This window comes from Triturus cristatus, chromosome 2_2, assembly GCF_964204655.1.
Source record: "Triturus cristatus chromosome 2_2, aTriCri1.1, whole genome shotgun sequence".
Classification (NCBI taxonomy): domain Eukaryota; kingdom Metazoa; phylum Chordata; class Amphibia; order Caudata; family Salamandridae; genus Triturus; species Triturus cristatus.
The window spans coordinates 1,066,686,239-1,066,704,377 of record NC_140582.1 but is presented as its reverse complement, the minus strand read 5'-3'; the positions used below and the strand labels follow the sequence as shown (position 1 = coordinate 1,066,704,377).

Genomic DNA, 18,139 nt, shown 5'->3' with positions numbered 1-18,139 from the left:
CCACTCTTCAATTGGACCGTGGTTGGAGCCTGAAACCTCCCATGGTCCCTGCCGGCTCCTCGCCTCCTGCAGGGGCCTGTGTTGCTTTGAGACAGGGAGCTGCTGAATATGCAGGTCCCTAAGTCCCAAAGCAACGTCTGTTTCCCTGGTTGCTTGACAACGAGCAGGTAAACAGACATGCGCCGCTTTCAACAAACGAGAGCATTTTCTGCTCTAGTTTGTTGAAAGCAGAGGACGGTTTGCTATGGCATGGCGAGAGCAGTGTTCTCACCAAGCCATAGCAAACTGCAATGTACCGGGTGTGGGCACTCCGGGACTTTGCTGGAGCCAGCCCTGGGGTTGGTGGTCCCCAGGTCCATCCACGGCTGCATGAGGCTTGCCGCGTGCCCCCCCCTTCAACAATTGAGCGCTGGGGAGCTGGTAGTCCCTGGGGCTGTGGGGGTCGGAGGTCCCCCCCCACCCATTAATATAGCCCCATGAAGATGGGGTCCCCACATTTCTCCTGTATTAAGACCCTGGGAGGTGGGGGGCCTGCGTGGGCCCATCCTTATTTTCAATTTCCCCCCCCCCTCCACAATCTGGCTCACATGGGGGCCTAAATTAAAGGAAGCGAGTGAGTCCACGCCTTGTTTTTTCCCCCTTATTTTGCAAGAGTTACATTTTTTTTTTTAATTGCTTTTTTAGACCTAGGACTCTGGGACACCTCACTGGATGATGTCATCAATGATGTTACTGATCATGTCAGGAGTGGTGTAATGTGAAGTCCTAAGCAGTGCAGGGGCGTACGTTATTGTTGGCTCAGGTAACTGCTGAATTTCACTGGTTTTGTACGAGTCCAGTCTAGGCCCAACTATAACGTCCCTGTAACCTTTGTTTAAAAAAGAATTTCCAAGTTTTAAAAAAAAAAATATTTCCTAACTGTAACCTTTAAGAGTGTGTGAGGGAGTGCGTGGGTGTCTCACTGGGTGTGTGAGTGGGTTTGTGCTTGTGTGGATGTGAGTGGCTCAGTGAGTCGGAGGGAGGGTTCGAGTGCCTATGATTTGTTGCAACTATCATATGGCTTTATCTCCATGGCTTAGCCAGTAAAGGGAGATTAATGATGTCCATATGAGTATGGTTTAAATGTTCGAAAGAATGACGTTCTTGAATGTTAGGCGTTAGGTAGCATTCATGTTGGAATAAAGCATTTGTTTAAATAAAAACATGAATAAAATATCAGTGGAATGGTTGAATTAATTCTGGGCAATGGTAATTACTCTGGACCACATTCAAATGCAGCTCCTTTCTCTTGCTCATTGTGCCACTTCAGACAGGGGTCCACTTTAAGCAAATCAGACTTGGTTTTGACCTTGTTTGCCCTAATTCAAGGGATACAGTATGAGGCCTTATTACATTTTATTTTTGAATCCTATATTTCCTGGGTGAATATATTTGGTTTGTTTATTGTGGAGACCAGTCCAGTTTTGACAGTTGTTCTAGGCTTTCTGACGGGATGCCTTTTGTTCTTGTATGAGACTGTTTTGTAAAACGGGACAAGCTAAGTTGAATGCTTTGTGGATCAGTCGCTAGCTGACGTGATGTCTCCAGTTTGTTTCTGAAATGTCAAGTCGTTTGGTTCTTATTCCAAAAATTGTAAACTTGTTGCAGTGCCAAACTGAAAGTGGCCTCTAATCTGAATGGTTCCTTAGATTGTTTGGGACCCAGTCATTCCGCTCACTAAACAAACCTGCCTTGTTTTCTAGACTCACTGTTATTCCCTCATAGAATTTGTATAGTTTTATCTTCTGATTTTCAGCTTTCTTATCCAAACCTTTCGTTTTTTCTTGATCGGAGTTGAACATTTGTCAGCTCGTTCTGACTTTTCACTTTTTAGTGAAGCTTGTACCTTCTCGATATTCTATAGGGAGAATAAAAAGAAGGTTGGTTTCAGTCGAAGTGTTGTATATGAGCAGAGCTGAATTTTTTGTTTAGACAGCAACACCTTTTGTTTGATATGAGATATTTCTCTAAAATGTAATATAATTCTTGGATGTTCAAGTTATCTTTTTCATTTAAGGCTTATGTCATGAAATGTACATCTTTTTTTCATTTAGCAGTTTTAATTCACTGATTCTTGCTGATAATTCTTAATCTAAGATGCGTTCTCACTTATTTGACAGATTTCACTATTGATTGGCTAATCACCAATTCTTTTGAGCGTTTTTTTAAAGTAGTGTTGATTCAGAATGTTTGTAAAGCTTGAAATTTTCTCTTCAAATCTAGTTTTCATTTTTTCCTGTGGGCTGATTCTGGAAAATCAGTTTGTTCCACCGTATCTTGAGATCAGACCCTTTAGTGTCCAAGAGTGCAGATTGACTAGCTAGTCTAATTACTAGACTGAGTGATCTGCAGAAAAACATTTTTTTCTATGTACTTAAGGAATAGTGTTTGAGTTATCAGTAGCCCCCTTCTAACATTATAAGCCTTTCATCGAGCCCCAGGCTGCGATTATTCTGGAGAAACCTCTGTTTAAATATTAAGCTGTGATCTATAGATTGCTTAATGGTCTTCCGTTTCAAACCGTAAACATTATGAAAACCCCGAAGCACGGTAAATTTTACATATTTATTAGCTGATTCTTGTAGGAATGTAATTTCCCTGCTGCAGTTTTACTCTAGAGCATACAAAGCCATCTCATGTCACTGAACATTCATTGTACATTTCTCTTGTAGCACTCCTTTTGCCCCTTACAGTATGGCAGTAAAGGCTGGGAAACTATGAAAGGCCACCCACTTACTGGGTTTGATAAATTATAGCCAACTGGACCACCAAGCCAATCCCCTGCCTGCTTTGAGGTTAATCAGTCATGGGACCCTGCCCTGGGTTTCCCTTATTGTGGGACAGTCTCCCGCAGCAATTTGCCTTCTCCCCCAACATGTCCATGGTGACCAGTTGCCGTGGTGGGTCTGAGGGCAAGGAGGCACGACTTTCAAATGTAGGCACTCGGCGATGTTTTATCAACAATAACATTTCCTTGATGCAAATAAGTTTTGTGTAAGAATCATTCCTTTTGTTTATGCACAGTACAACCACATATTTGAGTTTAATTGAACATGAGTAGCTCTCCGAGAAAAGATTGGAGACCCCTGCACTAGAAAAACATATAAGACTGCCAGGTCCTTTTGGCCCTTCTTGCGTTTGCCTTTAATGAGGTACACAGAGTTGGCATACGTTCTTTACGAAAAGTGCAAATATCCATTTATTGTATAATGGAGCAATTGGGAATTGAAGAACAGTCATGACCTAAAGTCTGCAGTCTGTCTTCCCGCAATGAGAGATTTGCACTAGATTCTAGTAAAGTATAACTGTCCTCTACCCTCAAGTGAAATCAAAGGAACAAAAAACATTCCTTCCAGAGCACTCATGGTGTAGTGTTTTGCATCTAACAAAATCATTCCAAAGCCTTGAGCATTTGTAGTTTAATTCTTTTTGTCAGGGTTCGTAAGGGATTTGTATTCTGAAGCAATAATCTAGATGTGGTTTTAAGTTGCAGCTTCACATTTCTTAGCAAAAATTTAATTTTTAGGACCTCACTTGCAGTGGCACTGGTGCCACTGTGTTTGAGGAGATGATTGCATCCTAATTTGAACTTTTCAATACCAAACTTGTGGTGGGGTGGCCGAAAGGAGCATGAGATTCTTATGTTTGCTTTCGATTATTCTAGTCTGTGCTTATTTTGCAAATTGGTTGCCACCAGAAGTTCAGAAGAGATCACGCAAAACCCTGGTGGAAATTGCTATGGAGGCTGTGGTGTCAATCGATAGACCAGTCTTGGCATTCCTTTCCCTTCTTCCCACAGAAAGTTCCTCTGCAGCTGGTTCGGTCGAGAAACCTACCAGTTTTTTGTGTTGGTGCTTAAGTGAAGTGCACGCCCAAAGTATTTGGCAAGTACTTAGCAGTGATGGGGTTATACATCATGAAGCAGGATGCTCTTTAAAATCTTTAATTGGACGGCTGATAAAGTACTTGAGATGGAGCTTGCCCTTCTGTGTATCACACCTTTGCTCCCGGAGCAATATCTCTCAATTATAATACATATGGTTGAACACCAGCAAGACTGGTGTTCTTTCTGGGAGCTGTGATTAATATGGAAGGCAGAAGATGTTCTTTCGGGGATGACACTTTCTTTTTTATTCAGATAACCCACCCATCTTGGAAGAGGGGCAGTATGACAGCAAGGTAGTGCTTGATGTAGTCCTTTCTCTAATTCTTAATGCCTTCCCCACCTGAGGGGTATGCAAGAATACTTGAATAATTCTTGACATTAGTTGTCAGAAAATTGGAATGTATGTTATGAATACAGACAGCGAAGTATTCTTTATGCCAGATGCAGAGGAAACCTTTGGCTATGTCTTCATGACGTTCTGTACCTTTCTCTTGTGAGAGGCTTCATCTGTGGTGGAGATGACGGTGCAAGGTGAAGGCTGATGGTGCATTAATTCACTAGAAACGTTTTATTGCACCGCAATCCTGTTTCTCAGGATTTTATTCCAGTGTTTTGAGGAAAATCTGTGTAAATTCAAATGGAAAATGATGCACAATTAAGCAAGGTGTTGCATAATTTTTCCAGAAAACCCCAGATATTGAAGAATTGGGTTCTTAAATCCTAATTTATCAGTGACTGCATTGCATCATGTAGGCATTATAAACACTGATGGAGTCTCAACAAGTAAGAAAGAGCACTCAATTAAGTGGGTGTTGGTTTAACAGGTGATCAAAGACCTTTTCAAATTCTCAGAGAATCCAGATGTACACCTTTTTGCCACATTTGAACACCAAGGTTGCTCTAACTTTACATTTACGTTCACAGATGAAGTTTCACTAGGACATCTTTTGGTAAAAACCTCAGTTGTATTGAGCACCCTTCAAGAAACTCAACCTGCAAGTCTCCATAGAGTGTCTCATTTACCCAAGCACCCTCTTAATCTGAAGAGATCATTCCAACTACTTAAAAAAAAAAGGTGCGTGCTAGTTCTTTTCCCACTACTTCTAAACCTAGTCAGCTCATCATCTTCCCTTAATCAATAAAGATAGACCAGCTCATCCTTTCCACAAGCAACTAATGCTCGATCTTAACGACTTACCAGTAAATGCACTACCTTTTCTAGGTGGTCCAGAAATCGAAGTCTCATATTTCTTATGATCTGTTAAACGGCTCTCATTCTGGATTCTTTTCCAAATATAACTGATTTCCACAATTAAGATTCTTTAATACACTCAGAAAACACTAGACAAAGGTGATGTTTGTTTTCCTAACTCTCCTTGGTCCCCAACACATGAGACCACAAATCTCTAGTACTGTTTGATTATCTTATGTGTAACTATTATGAACTGGCTCAAGTCTTTTCTGACACATCTCAATTTTTATATCTGGACTCCTTCAAATTGGCCTCCTTCTAGTTGACTGTGGTGTTCCAAATGGTGCCATTGATTCAACATATCTTTTTAACATACCTATGGAACCTGTAATCATAATATAGGTTTTGAGTACCTCTTTGTCAATAAATTGAAACTCTGCTATACCCAAGAGTCTCAAACCCATTGATAATGCTAAATTCTAAAATCATATATGTACAGAACTCACCAGTTGGATGGACTTTTTTGAAACTGAACTCTGTTATAATGAAATTTCGACTCCGCTGTAGCAGTGCCTTTTCACCTTCAGTTAATAAATGGCTCATCATAAATTCCCTGATGTGTATCCTCCTCTGGACCCACATGGCAAGTCTCTGCCTCACTCAATCTCCATCTAAATTAACATTTCATTGTACTGCTAATTTGCCTTTTATCCACTCTCAGCTTAGGGCACAAAAACCCTTCACCCCTGACACTGCATTCCGATCTGTTGCACATAGTATTCTCCTCACCCGTCTACAAGCTATCCTTCATGCTTCCTTCAGATTGGTCATTAGTCATAACATCAGACTATATTATGTAGATCTGAACCACTCCACTGGCTTTCTGTGGAAGGTATAATTGAATTCAAGATGGCATGTATAACATCTGCTGTACCGTCATACCTGATAAGCAAACTTCACATCAGACAGAGAAATGCAAAGCTCAGTGACTCTCACTTTAAAAATCCCTAGAGCAAGATTGAAAATAAGCAGCCCTTGCGTTTGGTACCCAGTTAATCCAACATGATTTTAGACTTCATTAGACCGAATTCTAATCTTGCATTCTGGATGGATTTATAAACTCTTTCCAAGATACTTTTCTGATTACTGGTCCCCTATTAACTTAATTACCCCAATTTTAGTATGTTTCATTCTTTATTACTTTAATTATAAAACGCTCCACTGCCCAGGTGTCTAGGTTTGTGCTATAAAAATGCTTCAAATAGAAAAAGCTCAAACGTTCCTATTTATAAGCTCCAGTACTGGTAATAGTGTCATTTATCTGTGTTAGCACAGTCATTTTAGAGCCTACTAGGCAGCCCAGATCTTCCCTGGCATCTCTATCGGATTGTTGTGATCATTTAGAGAACATTCATAGACTGAAAGAAGCAAGGGAACCACGAGAGGCAAGTTTTCTTTGGCAATTTATGGTATTGTTATGGCAGTTCACATGTTTATATGGTTCCTTCAGAACCTGATGCTGTCATCAGATATGGCATTAGTATCTTTGGGCGTCATCTGTAATGTACTTATAATGAAAGTCTGTTCTCGTCAGTTGTGTTGCCTTTCCTATGTCTAGATGGTGGTCTTGTTATCAAAGGTACTGACTCATTAAAGCTCCTAGACTTGCACGTTACTCCTCTGTGGAGCTGAACACAGTAAACCATTTTAACAATTTATTGGATGTTGACCCTAATGATCTGGGTATAACCCTCAACCCAAATGCAGCAGAACAAGTCTTGTTGGTGGTGGACTTGTGTGTGGCAATATGTTTGAGTAGTGTTTTCCAAGAAGAACTCGGTTTATAAAAATAAAAAAATAAAGGTTCTCAGGAATATTATAAGCCATGCCATTCTATGACACAAAGTTAGAATGGTATAAAATCTGATCTTCTGTGCGCTTCATTAGACGTTTAAAACCTATTAAGATTAGATGTGATGGAGAACAACAATTCATCTGAATGATTTGCTTCTGTCATTTTGATGGCTATGGACAGAGGGAAGTATACAAGACTGTCAACTTCTGTAACTATATTGGTGACTTCTAGTCACTTCCTAACCTCTCCGAGCCACAGCAATGCTGGCCGTCTCTAAGGTGTTCAGTGAAATGGGTTTATTTGCCACCAAGTTTACTACATGAGAAAAACAGACACCTAACCTCTTTTCTTGCGCCTTTCATAACATAGATTTATAAAAATGCCCATGGGTTAGCATCAGCTGATGCAACCTTCCAAAGAGTTATGAATGTGGTATTTGGTGGGATACCCCAGGAATTGTTCTTCCAATATAACATACTTGCCTTCAGGAAGAGTGGGGGAGACAGGAGCATGTTTTTGAAGATAGTGACTTCTCAAAAGACAACAATAAAACAGTTGACTGCTTGTTGTGGTTACCCATTGAAGTGAAGTTGAGTACCTAAGGGACTCTATCACGGTGTTGAGTGAAGATGGAGGCAAGAAAACGGAGAGTAATGAGGGGGTTCCAGACTTAAAGGATTTGTGGTCTGATTTGGCTGATATTTAAAGATTTCTTACAATCGACAAAGGGTTTTTATAACGTTGGAGAGGTGGTGTTGGTCTGAAGGTTAACCTAGGATTGTGCCTACAGTGGAATGGAGGGAGAAAGTCAAACTGGCTCATGAGGTACAACTAGATAGCAACTTAACCAAAGCTACAGTGAGGAAACTATACTGGTGGCCAGTCAAAGATTGCTAGATTGAATGTTCTGTCAAGGATTGCATTATTTGTGCCAGGAATGATGGGTTGATTGACACGTTCAGGGCTCTGCTTTCCCTAGTAGATGTCCTTGTTGAGCCTTGGATAAAAGGAAACTGGTCTTCATGGATCCTTTTGAATTGATAACTCCGGCAGAACAATGTTTTACTATTAGTAGATTCCACAAGGGTTACAACTAAGTGTGTGAAATCCGTGAGCACTACTGTTGTGGTAGAATTCGTAAAGGATGAGTTTGCGCATGATGGGATACCCAAGTACCTAGTTACAGATAATGGTGCCCAGTTTGCATCTACGGAGATGTAGGAGGTGTTGTATGGTTTGGCAATAGTTCAACATTGGACAGCTTGTTATGGTCCCCAAACCAATTGTTTGGATGAGCATATGAACAGGATTGTGAAGTCCTGTGCCCAACGTACAGTCGAGTAGGTCTTCCAAAGATGTGTTGCATGCAACTTGGTGGGCGCATAGTGTGCTCCCATCTGTCCACTTTGAGATCGCCTCTTTTGTCAGAAAGGGAGAATTACAAACACAAAACTAAATCTTGCCTAGGTGTAAATTAATCCTCACGTATGTGTGGATGTAAATGTAGATGACACACACTCTTCAAAGAGGGAAAGGTACCACAGGATATATAAAGAGCGATGTGGTATTCAAAACTGTTAAGTGCACTTTTTGGAAAGCAGGCCAAATGGTCCTGGAAATGAAGCCTGGCATGGCAAAGAAGGGGAGATCGTGGTACCTTGGATTTTACACCTTTACAGAAGTGAGGAGGAATGTTATAGTACTAGACCCTGGGGATGTGTGGAGTGTCCAAGTTGGTGAAATCAGAATCTCCAAGGGGAACTGCCATTCCTCCTGTAGCACCAACAACTTTTGGTGTGTCTTCTTACCCCACCCCAGTCAAGGCTTATGCTGCAGTCAGACTGAAGAAGAACTATATTGAAGTAAACGGGTAATTATCACTTCAGTTACTAAATTTGGAGGTGCTGTTCTCTTTACTGTATGATATCCAGGGCATGTAAGTTAGAGGATCACTCCAAGGCACGTTATCATCCAAGGAAGGGTTCCACTTCGATACTGGGCGACCAATAGCCTGATGGCGACTATATTTCTGCCAGCACTTTAGTGGAAGTAGACCCCTGTGGCTAGGACAGTCTCACCAAGTCAGTGAGCAATGGTGTAACTGCAGGAAGACACCCGTTTACCACATCACATCTACACGATCTTGTATCTCTTGCATTAGGACCACTCCTGATGCGTCTACCTTAGAGAGTGCCATTTCTGTGGACCTTGCTGATCCCTCTCCTACCTGGCTCCCTGCCGGAGTTGGTGGCCTAAAGTAACTTTAATTTACTGCATTAACACTTGCCCAAAGATTACCTTGAACAAGTTTGTGTCAAATTCATTCAATTTTCCATTGCTTGTTCACTGTTAAGTGACAAGTGCATATATTCCACATCTTGTAAATGTTACATCTCCAGAACTCTCAGGTGGATCTTTTTCATTGTGGTGTCTAAAAATTCAGTTTATTTTTATAAATGGGTATTGGATTTCTTGAGGTGATCGTGAATTTCTTGAATTGTTTTTGTGCTTTTTAAGTGTTTTATGCTTGTTCCCAGGGGCGGCTGGTGACATTTGAAAGTGGTAGGGCGTGAAATGTTTGTCGTACTACACTACACCGAGCGAGCGACCTCAAACAACCCATGAGATATGTTTAAAAATGAGTGGACAGATGGCGCATTTTCCAGCAAACGTGAGGAAGCAGGAAAGTTAATAAAGCAGGAGGTGCTGCCTGATGTAGAGTCCTCCGGCACCCGCTCCCTTTCTTCTCCTTTTCATTCCCTTTGAATCTAAGACACTTACGTAACCTCTGCAAGCTTCCAGAATTTTCACAAATTTCCACAAACGTTTCATTGTCTTTTTTTGTTTTTTTAATGACACATTTATTTGGTCATTTTTCGATACATTTGGCCGCGGCCCCTCAGTGGCACAATGAAGCAGTTGAACATTGTGTGCATCAATAACCATTTCTATGAAAGGAAACAAACCCTGCAAAACATGCAGATAAAATAATAATCTAAACAATGAGCAGACAGTGGACCGGTGTCTAAATATAATACATGATTCAACAGATTCACAGTATACAACCCAGTGAAATAATAAAGCAGTCCATCGATACAGCCTTGGGGGACACATAAGAAAGCAACTCAGGGGTCATCCTCAGGGAGGGGGGGCAAGTCAATTCCACGATATGCTGCCCATCGCGCCCATACCTTGCGATGTTAACCGTGGGCAGCCCCTAGCCTCAAATAGAGCAATCTCGGCTCCCATTCACCTATCCAATTCGGATTTCCATTTACCTATAGTCGGAGGGAACGATGCCTTCCATCCCTGTGCAATGTCCCGTTTGGCTATAGTAAGGGCGAGGAATAGTAGGTGGTGTTTGTATCTATTCCCCCCATGTCATCAGTGGAATGTAACAAAAACAGCCGTGAGTCCAGTGGGAGCATCCACCCCAGCACCTCATTGAGACATGTCCTAACTGTTCCAGAAGGGCTGTAGAGCTGTGCAAGTCCACACCGTATGGAAGAAGGATCCATCCTTTCTGCCACACCGCAGACACTCATGGGACTGAATGACCCCCATTCACCACAGTCGCACCCTCGTGTAGTGAACTCTGTGTTTGAATTGGATGAGCTTGTAACGGGTGGAGACAGCCGCGCCCCGCGGACTTGCGATTGCTTTTGCCCAATTGTCATCTGTCAATTCAGGAATGTCTACCGTACAGGCTAGCCGAGTGTTGTCCAGAGTGGTGGGGATGTGTGTCGTCAACGTTTGGTATATTTGTCTGATTTTGTGCAGTCCAAGGTCCCACCCCATCAACAGGCGACCCCCAAGGGGTTGAAACTCAGGGAGGGCCTCCATATTGCGGATCTGGGGAGAGAGTGCGTGTCGGAGCTGTAAAAATGTATAAAATTGCGACTTGTGAAGGCCGAAACCGGTCTGTAGTTGCTGGAATGATTTTAAGGTAGTGCCCTTCACAACATCACCCAGGATAGAGATCCCCACCAGGTCCCAACCCCGGAATCCTCTGTCAGCAGTTCTTAGGTACATACCATGCCACAAGGGGGTCTGTCTAGTAAGTCGCCCCTTCCATCCCATTTGTCTGGTCCTGGCCCTCCATAACATCATTGGGGCTTTTGACTGAGGAGATTGTACCCGATTTGGCAGGAAGAAAACTTTGTGTAGATATGCAAATAGTCCCAATCTATCTAGGAAGTTTGTGTGAGCTTACAACCCACTTTATAAAAGGTTCTTCATGTGGCCTATTCATGGTACCTTTCCATATTAATGGAGTCCATATTTTAGAGATTAGATGCCTTTCCATATATGGAATGCAGAGTGACAGAACATAGGCGGTCCAACAATCTCCGGTATAATGCATGTAATACAACCTTTTGTACAGAGTTTACCACAAACCCAAAATTAACAAACTGCCTTCACCTTGTGTTTTGACAGTCTCTGGATGCACACACCAGTTAAGGAAATCGGGAATGACATTGAGTGGGCTGGTAAAGAAGGGTTGGTTATGCTGTGAAGAAAATTAGGGCACACAGCCACTCCCTTACAAGACATATCAGGAACTCGAATACAAGAAAATATACAAGTATCACACAGCACCACGCTAGGCATAGACGGAGAAAGTCAGAAGAGAGTGGCAGCTGGGGACAGGAGAAGACAGGGCTTCAGGACGCCAATGAAGTGTCACCATACGTTTCACACCCCCTAGTAACCCACATTCATAATTTTCTTATGACAATGTCCTAGTAGTCAAAATATGTGAAAATATGTTACTGTATTGCTGTGAAGTCTGGCCTGGCGCAGCCGACTCACACTACACTCCGGCCCTGCACTGTCCCGTGCTGCTGTGGGGGTCCTGTCTGTCACCCCTATGTCGGTCTAGTGTTTCCAGGGGGTCCCGACATGAGGTGATGCCACTCAACAGAAGCAAGATGCTGTACATACATCTGTGGGCCGGGCGGTCTGTTCCACCACACTTCGGGCTTTACAACCCATTGTAGGGGAATTTTGTGCCCCTCCATTTCCTTTATACTATAAATCTGAAGGATAACAAGCATGTCATTTACTTATTTGCTAATGGGAATATATATTCAGCAGTCCTTATATGTTCTATTTTTCCCCCATCAGGAGGTTCATGTAAAAGAATTGGAAGTTCTTGAATGGAAAAAGAAGTATGAGAAGCTGTCTATGGAATATGCGGAAATGGAGTAAGTGTTTTTCGTAATTATATTTGCACTATCAATAGTGGTTGTTGACTGCAGTAGGTCTGTTAAAAATATTGTTTCTGACATTAACCTGCCTTAACATATCAATTGTTTGTGAACCATTATCTAGCTGCAACATGAATTCTTGATACAATTTCATTCTAGTGCTGCAGAGAAAGGAACATCATTTCTGCTAGTCTTCTGGTGTTTCTCTGCTCATCTACCCAGTTGATTTTCTGTGCATATAAAATGTGGACTCTTCTTGGCTTAATTGTCTTCCTACTTTTGTATGATGCTCACATTTTGATTGATCAATGTGGTATTAAAAAGGCTTCAGGTAGATTAGTGTTTTACTCACTGACTTCAAGATAGTGTTCCTCTCGGTATTGCCTCCCAACTCATGCCTTATTTGGAGGTAGCGAAATGTCTCTGAGGATGTCAATTGATATTCCCTTTGTAAATCACTGTAGAACTTCACCTCTCCCTTTGCCCACAGGCCCCCCACTTGTGACGGGCCTACTAGATCCCATTTGTCGAAGCCCCGCTGTTCAGCCAGTAGGCCCAACTCTGCTGTATCGCATAGCACAATGGTTCCCAAACTTTTTTTTACCTGACCCGTGGCTCCCTTGACCCATTGGCCATTGCCCGTGGCTCTCCGCTGTTACCTTTTTTGGAGGGTTTGGTGGATGTAAGCCCAACCTCGAAAGTACTTGTCCCTGAAAATAATTGGAATGAAGCTGATAAAGGTATTATAATCATATATGCAGGGTGTTCCATATTACTAAGGCGGCGCTTCTAATAAAATATTCCTATTTACACTTCTTTGTCCATGCCTTTTTTAGCGTACCCTCTCAAACTTTTTTGTATTCCACTTACAGTGCTAGATAGCACCCCTATGCATGTAGGCCCCATTGCTGAAGTGTTTCTGCGCTTGAATATTTTCATGCACTTTCATTTCTACCCATGTCTATGTGCCAACACACCTGTCTCAGCAGGGTGACTCACGATTATTTAAACATACAGCTTTCTTTTTGCTATCTCTTCCCTAAAATTGCTTCCAAATCAAATACATGTAAAATAAATTCCTGATTTTTTTTTTTTTTTTACGTCCCTCTCTTGCTTCCAAATGTTAGCATTATGCCGTATATGGTTTTTTACTTCCCTGTGCTCATGAAGACAGCAGGCCTGTTTGGAAATGTGTGTGTACTGAGAGAAATGTGTACTTGAAGTACCGAAGAATCAAGTACAAAATGTCAATACAACTGTACTTTCCTAATAAGTAATTTTTACTATTAACAAGTATCAAAATAAATCCGGCATCTTCTGCTTACTTTTGGAGTGTTGGAACGTGAGGATCCATTGAAATATGGAGGTGATCTCCCTCGACATTCCATCAAATTAAGCACTACGTTTGCAGCTTTAGGCATGTCACTTACAAATAATCAACATCATGCGTTTAAGTCTAAATACTTTAGCTGAAGCCAACAGACCCTTCAACATTAAATGCATTACAGTGCTTGGTGTGTGGTGTGTGGCTCCCCTAGCTAGGTTTGATGGTCTGGGGTGAGTGATAATGTATGGTCTCCTTTCTCCCTCCCCCCAACCCTCCCATAGATGGCTCTGAGGTAGGCCCCGGGCGTATATTTCGCCTGTCCATCCTGTATGGTTCATCCTGTGGGAGATGGACCTTGTGATTCATCACCGTAAGTTGGGCTGCCCAGTAATAGTATTGAAGGGCCAGGAGTGCTATCCCTCCATCGTACCAGCTCCTTCTCAAAGTCTAGGTGCTTCTCCATCCCAGAGGAGCGTCCGAATAACTGCATCTGCAGCCCGGGAATACGAGAGTGGAACCAGAAATGGGGTTTTGTGAAGGATATGAAGGAAGCAAGGCAGTGCCATCCTGTTGAACAGTGATGCTTTCCCTAGTTGGGACATGGGCAAGGTTCTCCAGTGCTGCACATCCTCTCGCAAACGTCTCAATGGGGGTTCTGTAATTACTGTCATGGAAGACAGTCTGTTATCTGGTGATGAAAACACCCAGTTATTGAAACCCCCTCAGTCACCACCCATGTTTTACAAGTCCTAGGGATTCGTAGGTCATCGTCATGGAGTACATATACCAGCGATTTATCTCCAGTTTATAGTCTACCCAGAGTATTTATGGCATAGCTCAAATATAAGGAGTATTCTATGCAGCGACTTCAGTCCGAACCCCTGCTTCTCCAAGACTCCATACATAAACAGCCACTCTATCGTGTCAAAGGCCATCTGATCATCTAGTGATATAACTACAGTGTTTTAAAAGCCAGACGCCCGCCCCAAAACTCAATGTAGGCGCCTCCAAGTTAAGTGCGGTGTTCCTACCTGGCATAAAGTCAGGCTGTTTAGGATAAATCAGCGTGCTTATTGCCTGGGACAGTCTGGTTGGTAATAATTTGGCTAAGGTCATGACTTTTGCGGGTATTCTGCTCATGCACAGAACTATGCACAGGAAACTAGTGAATTGCGGTGTACCAAAAAACTCACCTCAGTACCCAGAACCCCTATCCGACTAGCATTAGTGTCTCATTCGTTCTCCGTATCATCTCGAAGCTACCAATGATTAGACAACCCAGAACAAGTGACTTGGAGTACTCTCAGGAATGGTGGGTATCAAACACCTTTTCGTTGTTATTCTAGTATCAGTCCACAACATGAGTAATCGGACATGGAAAAGTTTAAAATGTTTATTTTTAACTACGTTCTCGAAGATGCAGTAATTTGGCTAACAAACAAATGATTAGAAATAAATCCATCAGCATTTTTACAATTCCATAGAAAATGAAGGGAGAAATCATATTATAATGATAATGGAAACAGGTCCTATAATACCTTGTGTACCACCCTCCCGTGGCTAATAAGCTAGTTTTATATAATAGAAGGTCTCTAGGTTTGAGTGGGGAACCCCATACCTCAACGATCAGCTTAGGTCAATCATATCACAGGATCAGCTATGCTCTCTGTGTCTGGAAAGGTTTTCTCCAAGTGTCTGAATCATGCATGCAAATGCAATATTAAAGGCACCAGAGTTTGATATTTTCAGCTGTGTGTGTGTTGTGTCTAGAGCGTGGTCCGATCAACCTGAATTCAACAGCATACATAATTTGACCTTGACGGCTTCTCCACAGTGTTCAGACTAAGGTCGCGGTGCACGCCTAGAGATGTGAAAAACAGACTGTTCTCATGTGAAGAAAAAGCAAGCAGTTTTATTTGTAATAACTACTTGTAGTGTTGTGTGCAAAAGCAGCAAAGTGGCAAGATGGCGCAAACATCTAAAACGCTTATGCTAACATAGCAATGTATGCAGACAAAACCCTGTCTCCCCTTCATGACCTCTGCCTTAAATAGGAGGATCGGTCTATAGTATGTACAGAGATCAGGCGGCTTCCCATCCTTATGAACCGCTACGATCTTAGCGAGTCTTTGGTCCGCTGGTAATGTCCCAACTTCGCGACTCTCCCTAAACATTCACTTGGAAGGGTGCAATTTTGACTGCCAAGAGCTTGTATTGTTCAATGGGGAGTCCGTTTGGGCCCAATGCTTTACCGATGTTTGAAGACCGAATGGCTGGTGTAACCACAGTCAGTGAGGTCCTGTTAGTTGGTCCCCGTCACCCAGTGCAAGGGTCCATAGTTCTCGTGCCTCGTACACAGTAGTCATCGTGGATGGAGAGTGCAACTTTATGAAATAGGCTTCAAAAGCGTCTGCTATACCCGGTTTATCTTACCCGAGCCCCCTCCTCAGTGAGCACCTCAAACACACATCTCAATGCTGCTTCTTTCCGATCTAGCCACGCCAGGAGTGCTCTATCTCCCACTTTGTACAGGTGATGTTGGGTTGCCCAATGTCTGTCCCTGGCCGCCTCTTACACAATGTCTTTGCAATGTCTTTGCAATCCTTGCATTTGACAGGCAGCATTTTACCTTCGCCTGGTCAGCTGACATCAACTCAGCCTCTAAATCCTGGATGTCGCATCCAAGTCTACTAACTTTGCTCTTGTTTCCATCCTATGACCCAGGATCAAAGAAATTCCCTGACTCTTTGACCACCTTAAATGCCTCCCACAGTCCTTGGGGGAGTCTACTGTCCTGTCATTTTCATTAAAGTAGTGGTTGGTGGCCACCTGGGGCTGCATTACACATGCAGCACACTTTCCGTTGTTACCTGGCACAATGAAGGAAAGTGGTGAATGCTCTACCCCCAGGGTAGCCATGAGCTCGTACTGCCCTTGAGGGAGCACATTCATGTGAAATGCGGAGCAGCTGCTTTACAGCTGCTCCGTGTTGCACTGTATATGCGACAACCTGCCTGCACTTTTAAAGGGGAATAGAGATCCCCTTGCAGGCTGGTGCAGTCAGTGACTGCACCCCCTGCAAGTGGACCTCCTTTACCCCCTGTAAGTGGACCTCCTTTACCCCCTGTAGAGGGCTGCTCTCAGGAGGTGCACTGAGTGTCACTCACCCAGTGCCTCCTGAGGGCTTCTTTTCCTCTGCACCTGCGGCGGTAATACAGCACAGGCACAGAAGGAAAGGGATTTCTTCATTTGCATGGGGCATTCCCCCATTCAAATGAGGGAACGCCCCCTTGAAGATAGCACTGGCGTCTGTGGCCCCTTCTGTAATACCAAAGTGCCCTGGGGCGTGCAAAGCGGGCGCAAGTGCCTGTTGCGCCCCCTGCCCTTTATGTAATATGCAAAAGACACACAATTGAAACCGGTCCTAGGATGCTTGGTTCCAGTTCAGGGATAACCTGGCTTGGCAGTTCGGGCTGGACTATTCCCATGAGGCACAGGGTCAAGACTGATTTGCATATGGCTGGGTTCAAACTGGAACGGCATGGTGAGCAAAAAAACGATGGATTTAGGCCCAGATCTCTGTACTGGGGTGAATGTATGACATTGTTCTACATTCTGTCCATCAACTGTTTTTGCTTTATGTAATATGGCCCCTGGAGGCCAGTTCATATGTGCTAAGGTACCAGGGTTTGAGTGCCATCACATGTCGTCCGTCCTACCCCCCCAAACTGGAGTTTTCCGACCATACACTGCACAGACTAGGGAATGGACGGAGATACATCACACTATATGCTATGTCACTAAAAGCTGACAGTTGACCGGACAGGCTAAACATGTATTCTATGTGGGACACATTCCTGTGCGCACCCAAATTAAAGGTATATTGGGGGTGCCGTAGGGTTAAGGGCTCCCCACACATCTACCAGTCCCAACGCCCACATGAAGTCTGCCAAGGCTTTACTATAGGCTTTTCCCTGGTACGGAGGCCAGCAGTCCACACCCTCACACAGGGCTGCATTGCAGTTGTCCCCCCCCCCCCCCCCCACTCCCCAGGCACAGTTTTCCCTCTGGGAGACAGGCAATAAGAAAACCTAGGTCCACAAATGCCGAAGTATTCAGTTTCTGGGGAAGATAGATAATAAACAAGTGACACTCCCAGTGATCGGTGAGTGGCACTTGTGAGCGTCCTGTGCAACGTGCTGGACAGTAAATGGAAAAGAATTACGGAGAAGGATACCTACCCCCGGGAGCCTCGTGGTTAACCAGCATAGGCCATCATTTTGTAACTCCACCTGTTTAACGCACAGTAGGTTGTCCCCTGTAGGTGCGTTTTCCTGTAGGGGGACCACATTGGGTGACGTTTAAGATATTGTAACACTTCTCTTTTAATCATTTCCTAGGCCATTTACATTACAGGAGAGTATCTTAATTAAAATGGCGTTAATTTCGTGTTCATTAGGGATCATCAGTGTGCATTTCGTCGACTGGGGCAGGGCCCAAACCACGCAGGGGGTTCATAACCCACTAACCAAGTTTTCGGGGGAGGTTTATAAATCTGCCTCTGAGTCCAAGCAGGGTCTGCATTGATCCGTTTTGCCCAATTGGACTCCACAACTGCCACAATTTTCTT

General features: G+C 43.3%; 1 protein-coding gene across 5 annotated transcripts in view; it reads left to right on the top strand.

Annotated features, from left to right (window-relative positions):
* TACC3 (transforming acidic coiled-coil containing protein 3) overlaps window positions 1-18,139 on the top strand; it is a 610,937-nt gene that overhangs the window by 375,805 nt on the left and 216,993 nt on the right. For all 5 annotated transcript variants that reach the window (XM_085642581.1, XM_085642579.1, XM_085642580.1 and 2 more), the window contains exon 11: window positions 12,100-12,179. In XM_085642581.1, the coding sequence (XP_085498707.1) occupies window positions 12,100-12,179 (80 nt within the window). The remainder of the gene's footprint in view (window positions 1-12,099; window positions 12,180-18,139) is intronic.